The 8,192-nt window shown below is 41.9% G+C and overlaps 1 protein-coding gene across 2 annotated transcripts in view; it reads left to right on the forward strand.

Moving 5' to 3' along the window:
• Window positions 1-6,391, forward strand: part of LOC119553414 (protein bric-a-brac 2) — a 30,741-nt gene extending 24,350 nt beyond the window's left edge. Inside the window, exons 3-5 of one of the 2 annotated variants that reach the window (XM_037863789.1) lie at window positions 2,800-2,878; window positions 2,947-3,377; window positions 4,003-6,391. In XM_037863789.1, coding sequence (XP_037719717.1) covers window positions 2,800-2,878; window positions 2,947-3,377; window positions 4,003-4,971 — 1,479 coding nt within the window. In that variant the 3' untranslated portion in view covers window positions 4,972-6,391. The remainder of the gene's footprint in view (window positions 1-2,799; window positions 2,879-2,946; window positions 3,378-4,002) is intronic. The other variant, XM_037863790.1, reaches the window with a different exon arrangement.
• The last annotated feature ends 1,801 nt before the right edge of the window (window positions 6,392-8,192 follow it).

An 8,192-nucleotide genomic window follows, 5' to 3' on the forward strand; every position in this document is an offset into this window, starting at 1 on the left:
GACATGCCGGGGAAATGGGGAAAATGGTGTAGTTTTAGTGCTTTTCCAGCGGGGAAAGGGGCAAGTGCTGAGTTTATGTGCGCGCTTGAAAAATAAAATTAAAATTGCATTAGAATCCAAGGGGTATTACAGCCAAGAGGGGGGCGGTAGAGGGTTAAAAGGGGGTTGGGTTAACCCGCGATGTAGTGAAAACTTGAAGGCTGTTGAAAGCCAGGGGCGTGGAGGGGGGCTGGAGAAAGGGGTGGGTAGTCTATGCATTTGGATTGATGGCAAATGCGAGTGTGAGGGCGTGTTATAAATTTATATTTTATTGCCAACAGACACACACAAAGTTATAGAAATCCATATATACCCAGCTATACCCTGATATATATATATATATAGAGAGCGAGATCCCCAAGTGTGGGTGCAAATAAAAAAGTATTGAAAACGTACAGGCCACGAAAAATATTTTCTTTGCGGGGAAAACAAAAATCAATAAATTTTTATAGAAATTTGTAGCAGCGGAAAAGTTAATTAAATAAATTATTATGTGAATGGGGCGTGCACACGATGAGTAATTGGCAAGAAGAAGAAGAAGAACCAGCTATGGAAAGAAGCAGCAGAGGCAGCAGAGGCAGCGACGTCAGCAGCGAAGCGCCGCAAATTAAATTAAATGAGTTGAAAGAAAGTTGAATGCGCGCACACTTCGAATTTGTTTTTGTTGGGGCAGGGGCGTGGCAGGGGGGCTGGGGGAAGGGGGGCTTGCTGAGAGGAAATGCCAACCAAGGGGAATTGAAAATTTAATTAATTAAACATTTTCGAGCAGAGCTCGTAATATTTTATTATATGAATTGTACTATGCGCGAGTTTTATAATCGCCACTCTGAATGGATGAATGGCTGACAGGGGGTTGATTAATCTCCGACAAATGCTAGAGAAGAGGAATCTTACGATCTCTACATTGGGAAAATAAGTTATACAATCGGCAAGTTTATAATTAAGTTAAAGGTCGATATTTTCAACCGTTGGGTACCCATCTCAATATATTGAGAATAAAATGTTCTTGATATAAAAAATATGACATGTTTATATGACTAATAATCCCTGTCAAAATGTAAATACTAATTGTATACTTTTAAACTCGTTTAAAACTAAATAAATCGAACAAATCTGTGGTAATTAGTTGGGTACCCATCTCAATATATTGAGAATAAAATGTTCTTGAAATAACAAATAATACAAGTCTCTATGAATAATAATCTCTGTTAAAAAGTAAATATTAATTATAAAATTATTTAGCTCGTTAATAATAAAATAAATCTAACCAATCTGCGTTAATTGGATACAAAAAACCCCGCAGATACACTACTCTATTTGCCGACCAGTAATTCTAATATTTACAACCGACTAAAGTGCCCACACTGCCGGTCGTAACCCACAGCCCTCTCCTCAAAACCGGTGGAAAAAACTCCGGCGTCATTAACAAAGTGTTTTACATAAAATAGCATTTTTAACGCCATTTTGTTTGCAGCTCGGCCGCATTTGTTACAGTTACGGCTACTGCCAACTGCCTGTAAAAATGTAAAAATGCTTCCGACTTTTCAATTTCAATTATTCATACGTTTTATGACCTTTCCTTGGCATGCAGAGTATGGAGTTTTTCCAGTTCGGCCCTGTTCTCCGGCGCCTACTCCTCAAATATTTAAGACTTGCATTATATGTTCTCTTTATGCGCTGCATTTTTTCCATCGCTTTGTTTTTTTTTTGTGTTTCTTATATTTTTTTACCTCATGCTCGCTGCACATAATTTGTATTACGCCCCTGCATATAAAATGCATGGCTACGTGCGCGCAGGGGGCGTGGCCAGCCACTGGCCAACTGGCAAGCTGGCCAAAAGGAAGGCTTTATGGCCAGAGCCTCAGTTTCGGAGGCACGAAACGTGCATCAATTTAACTTTCCTATGCCTCCGTGGAGTAGAGCTGCAAAAAAGCGAAATAAAAATGGGGATTCTCTCCATTTCGGTTTTTAGTTTTAGTTTTGGGTTTTAGTCCCAGCTCCCAGCTCCCGGTTAACCCTTAAATGGCCAGCGCTTTTTGCCCGGGCCCACTGATTAATACGGCCGAAACGGTTAAAGGCGGGCTCAATTAAGCGGCAACGGCGACTTCCCCCTGAATTCCTAATAATAGCAATAAATAAATGGCTTTTTGCACATTCCGCTGGCCGAAGTCGAAGCCTTTTGGCCGTAAAAAGCCGCCAAGACAATGGGGTCGGGATGGCCCCACTTTGTATACTAATTTGCTTTCGCTGGGCTCCCCGTTTTTTTTTCTCTTTGCATATGAAAATGCCTCCGCAACATTTATGGCAATCATAAACTTTTACGGCCAGCCACAATTCGTGTGCAAATGTCACAGGGCCAAAGAAAAACTAGCGATTGGGCCGAGTTTTCCTTTCCGCCTCAAAGAAAAATATAAAAAACAGATACCTGGTATGCAAAGTTTCCTAATTATTTAAAAGACCTGAGGAAGGAAATGTAAAAGGTTATGGCTGAGGAATATATTTCTCTCATTATGCTAAGGTGGCTTTTACATTTTAAGCTCTCAATGTGTGTCAACCATTTAAGGGGCTATGTTTAAAATATGTAGGTATCATATTTACATTAAAAATATTTTTATAAATATCTTGCAACATGTATAGGAGCTATCTGAAGCTTATAAGTAATTTTTCAAAATTGTTAAATATACCTTATATTATACCTTAGTAAAACCCCCTTAAAAAGCCCTTAACTAATTGGTATTTTCCCAATTTGTTTAATTCCAGGCCAAGATGATCGAGAGTGGAGGACATGGTGGCTGGATGGGAGCTGCAGCCGCTGCAACTGGAGCAGCTTCAGTGGCGGGTAAGTTCCAGAACTAAACCAGTTTCCCTTTCAGCCTTTTCATAATGTCCGCGTGACGTGTCTTCCAGCAGATAGCTACCAGTATCAGCTGCAGTCCATGTGGCAAAAGTGCTGGAACACCAATCAGCAGAACCTAGTGCAGCAGCTGAGGTTCCGCGAGCGAGGACCCCTGAAGTCCTGGCGCCCGGAGGCGATGGCCGAGGCCATTTTCAGTGTCCTGAAGGAGGGTCTCTCCCTGTCCCAGGCAGCCCGCAAGTTCGACATCCCCTACCCCACCTTCGTGCTGTACGCCAACCGGGTGCACAACATGCTGGGACCCTCCCTGGATGGCGGGGCTGACCCTCGGCCGAAGGCCAGGGGTCGTCCCCAACGCATCCTGCTGGGCATGTGGCCCGAGGAGCTCATCCGCAGCGTCATCAAGGCGGTGGTCTTCCGGGACTATCGCGAGATCAAGGAGGACATGGGCGCCCATCAGTACGCCAATGGACAGGCCCATGGAGTAAGTATTATTTTACTGAATTTGTCTTGGGGTGATTTTCAAAGATATATTTTTTATAACCTTGTTTAAAGCAAGTATAACTGAATTATAAAGAATTTTAACTCACCATTGGGCAATATTAATATTTTTGAAAAGTTCAAAAACATTTTCAAATTCCTTGGTATAACCTTTTGCCTGATATTAATCTAGCAATTGATTTTCTTAGAACATATTTTATAAGGCCATAAAATGTTATTTGAAATGGCTTAATAATAATAAACAATTTTCAATGGCATGAATTAATGGCCGTACTAATTTTATTCAAGTCAGGTGGAATTCGTTTTTGGGTAAACAAAAAATGTAATTATATTATTTTAGAGGCGCCAAGGTCTAGTTTCAACGTACATGCTATAAGCCAATTTATTTGTAGTTGTTTCTAAAATAGCACATTATTAACGATTTACTGTAGGCGGTGATCTTATAGAAGTTAATGCTTCTTTTGATATTGTGCACCAACTTATTTTAAAATATTTTACTTAAAACTATTTCTTTTTGTTATACCTTATAATGGGGTCTTGTAGGAGAAGCTAACTTGATCCAATTTTAACCCTCTGTTTCCCCTCTTCCCCCTTTTCACTAATCTTAGCAAACCTATATAGGCGGAGGCACCACTACGAATGGCTATCACAGTGCAGCGGCGGCCAAGATGGCGGCCCAGAACGCCTCGCTGGCTCCTCCGGACGCGGGAAGTCCCCTGAGCTCCATGACGGAGACCCTGCGCCGCCAGATCCTCTCGCAACAGCAGCAGCAGCAGCACCACCACCAGCAGCAGCAGTCGCACCACCAACAGCAGCCCTCGTCGCACCACCAGCAGCAGTCGCCCCACGCTCAGTCCATGAACATGTACAAGTCGCCGGCCTATCTACAGAGATCCGAGATCGAGGATCAAGTATCCGCAGCGGCGGCCGTGGCAGCGGCGGCGGCCAAGAACCAGCAGAGGGGTTCAGAGAACCTGCCCGATCTGAGTGCCCTGGGTCTGATGGGCCTCCCCGGGCTGAATGTGATGCCCTCGCGGGGATCGGGCGGAGGAAGTGGCGGAGCGCCGCCCAACAGTGCCGCCTCCTATGCCCGCGAGTTGTCCCGCGAAAGGGAACGCGATCGGGAGAGGGAGCGGGAGCGGGAGCTGTCCCGCCAGTACGGCAGCCAGTCCAGGGGATCGAGTTCCGGTTCCGGCAGTGCCAAGTCCCTGACAGCCAGCCAAAGACCAGGAGCCGCCTCGCCCTACTCCGCCGCCCACTATGCCAAGCACCAGGCGAGTGCCTACAACAAGAGGTTCCTCGAGAGCCTGCCCGCTGGCATTGACTTCGAGGCCATTGCCAATGGGCTGCTCCAGAAGTCGGTGAACAAGAGCCCCCGCTTCGAGGACTTCTTCCCAGGACCAGGCCAGGATATGAGTGAGCTCTTCACCAATCCAGATGCGGCTGCAGCTGCTGCGGCGGCAGCCGCCTATGCGCCACCTGGCGGGGCAGGCGGAGGTGGGGCCATCCGGGAGTCGCCCCTCATGAAGATCAAGCTGGAGCAGCAGCACGCCACCGAACTGCCGCACGAGGATTGAATCCTGGGCAGGGGCGGGACAACGGGGGTGGCGCACCCTCACACACTGGGGTGGGGCGGGTTCTAGGCGAGCCAAAAGAAAGAAAATTCAAGGGGGTGCTAAGTAATCCTTGGATAATCCAGTAAGTAATTATGGTTTTAGTTTGTAAAATATATGTGTTTACAGAGAAAATAATATTTAATCAAGCCACATTTTATTTAAAGAAACATCTCTTGAAATAGAAAAAAATATGTAGGAAAGCATGACAGCCCATGTAAAATGTGACTGATAAATAATAAATATCTTAAATGAGTGACAAAACACACATTGGTTATCAAGAATAATATATTCAAATAAGATTACTTTCCTTAGCAAAATAGCCCAAAATGTCCAAAGATTACTGGCACCTAGAAATATCTGCCCAAATACCAGAACCACCCTAAGACCCAAAATATATATACAAGAAACCACAAACATATTTGGACTGCTACTTGAACCCCAACGTTTTTAGTGTCTAGTGCTTAGTTGAAGTTGCTAACTGGTTTTTACGCCTAGGCTAGTTTTAGAGCGTAACGAGGATGGTATAAAGTATTAACCTATTATTAAAGCACATCCCAAAACACAACACACACACATGCATACTTCGGAACTTTCCTGTAAGGATAGGATCTCGTACTTGTCTTATTTATTTTCGAGAGAATTCGTTGCGTTGATTGCCTTTTTTTGCCACGCGAAAAATAATAATAATACTAGGATTACGATTAACAATAAACGTAACCGTAAACATTTAAAGTTACGATTAGAGACTTGTGCATTTCTTAAATGTAGCTTAACCCTAGAATAGTCCACAAATACAAAAACACACTGAATGTTGTCAAATCCGGTAATTACAACTTTATATATATATATAATACGTATATACGCAAATACTTTAGATACATAGACCCAAACACAGATAGAGGTGCACACCCATACGCACGTACACATACTTATATTAATGGTATTTCCAAATGTAACTGTAAATAATGTACAAATTTCCATAGCTTTAGGCTTCGACTTAATCTTAGACTTACCCCCAAAGCCCCTTCGCAGCACTTCTTCTATGGTAATCGTAAATTGTATTGTAAATGAACGAATGAGCAAACAACGCAGGCAGCATCACATTAAATTTGTGCTAATTTTATGTAAACAATCACACAATCACACAGACACACCCATACACCATATACACACCATAGCACACACACACTCGACTGTCAGATATATGCATATGTATTGTCCGTACTCTGTGAGTGAACTATTATTATTATACCTATTATTACGATTATTATTATTATCTATCCCCAAAGATGCGTGAGGCATTCTTGAGTTTAGTTAAACAGTAAATTATACAATAATAAACAGAAAATAAAAACAAATTGAAAAGCTAAATGTCATCCAACCTGTTTTGATGTTTTATTTATGGGGGAAAATGGGTGATACACCTTGAAAGGGGGGATTTATAAAAGGGATTTCACTTTTTCATGGCCCAAATGGAACCCACGAGCCTAAGAAAAGTTGTTTTGGATGGCTGATATGCAAAACTGATGATCTCTATCACTTTCTGGATGATTCCAAAAAATTAGGATTTTGGTCACTTTTCGGAATTTTTGTAAGGGTTTACATCGTAATTTCTTGAAAAAAAAACATTTAAAAATAAATCTTTTAGCTGTAAATGCCAATCAATTGGGAATCGTTTAACGATTTCAACGAGGTATGCCATTCCAAATTGGGATCATTACTTCTCTACTTATAGCAAAGATAAAGCTGTATTCTGGGACGAAAATCAAGATCTAGACTTAGGTTAAAAATACCATATTTTTTACAGGTTTTACTATTGTAACTTTGCTAATATGGGACTTACAATTAAAAGAAACACTGTTTTGGGGAGCTAGAAATCACAGCTAATGATTTCTACTACTTTTCACTTTACTTTAGTAAAATACATATTTGCCCAAATTTTGGTTTTTTTAAGGGGTACCATCATCAAAATTTGAAAAAATTAAAAAAAAAAAAAAATTTTGGCCTAAATGCCAATCGATTGGAAATTTCTCCACGAGTTTAACGATGTATTACACTCTATGTTTAAAGCACTCAAATCCAAGATGTGGTCAAAAAGTAGAGATATTTAAATTGTGTTTCATATATAAGAAACATTTAAATTCTCAAGGAACTCGAGGGAAATAATAACTATGATATTAATTTCAGCTTAGGGAAACGCCAAACTTTAAGGCCAACAGCAAATGCTATAAGCATTTGCAGAAGTAATCCCCTTAAAACAGGAGTGAGGAAATTAAAAGGAAAGGGTTTTGCGGGCACTTTCCGACATTTCACTTGACTTAACCCCTTCTTGCTGGGAAATGCAATTCCTCGGCACCAACTGCTGGCCCCAATTCCGAAGACATAATTCACTTAATGCCCCTTGAAGCAAGTGCAACTTGGGGAGAACGACTCCACAACAATGCCGACACACACACCACATCCGCTCACCCCTGGACGTTTTCAAGGTCAAGTGGCAAGTGAAAGCGACGTCATGGCCGCCCTTTGTTGCTGCTGCTGTTGTCGGTGAAAGAAAACAATTACTTTGGCACTTAACAGCTTAACACATCACTTTGCACTTGATGCAAAACTCGGTCTGCTCGCAGGACTCGTGACTTGGTCCTGCCGGTCCTTGCGGCTCCTCCGGTCCTTGTGGTCCCCGGAAACATCCTGAACATCCCCGGCATCCTTAGCTGCGGACTGCAGATAAATAGGCGAAGCCAAAGCCAAGCGGAGAGGAGAAGGGCTCCCAAACACTGTCCGCAGACGGGAGACAAGCTGCAGAACAGTGGTAATGCTCAAGGTCATTCCGGAGCAGTGACTGGCCACCCTTTGGGCAGCAAGCAAAGCCGACACTGAGAGAAACGCGTAGGTCATTCATGAATGAGGTTTTATTAACAAGAAATCCACTATATTGAAAATACGAAGACCTTTGATCAGAAGGATCAAGTCATCAAAATATTTCGGTGATATATATACGGAGGTCCACAGTAGAACATATAAAGATATGAAACTATATTGTATTTATTATAAATTTGACTAACAAACATTATTATGGGCAGAGAAAAGTTTAAAAAAGTTATGAAGAATCATATATTTAATTCAAACATAACATTATTATTAAATAAACCTTTATTACAATACAAATCTATTATTATTAACAA

The sequence above is a fragment of the Drosophila subpulchrella genome, chromosome 3L (assembly GCF_014743375.2).
Source record: "Drosophila subpulchrella strain 33 F10 #4 breed RU33 chromosome 3L, RU_Dsub_v1.1 Primary Assembly, whole genome shotgun sequence".
Classification (NCBI taxonomy): domain Eukaryota; kingdom Metazoa; phylum Arthropoda; class Insecta; order Diptera; family Drosophilidae; genus Drosophila; species Drosophila subpulchrella.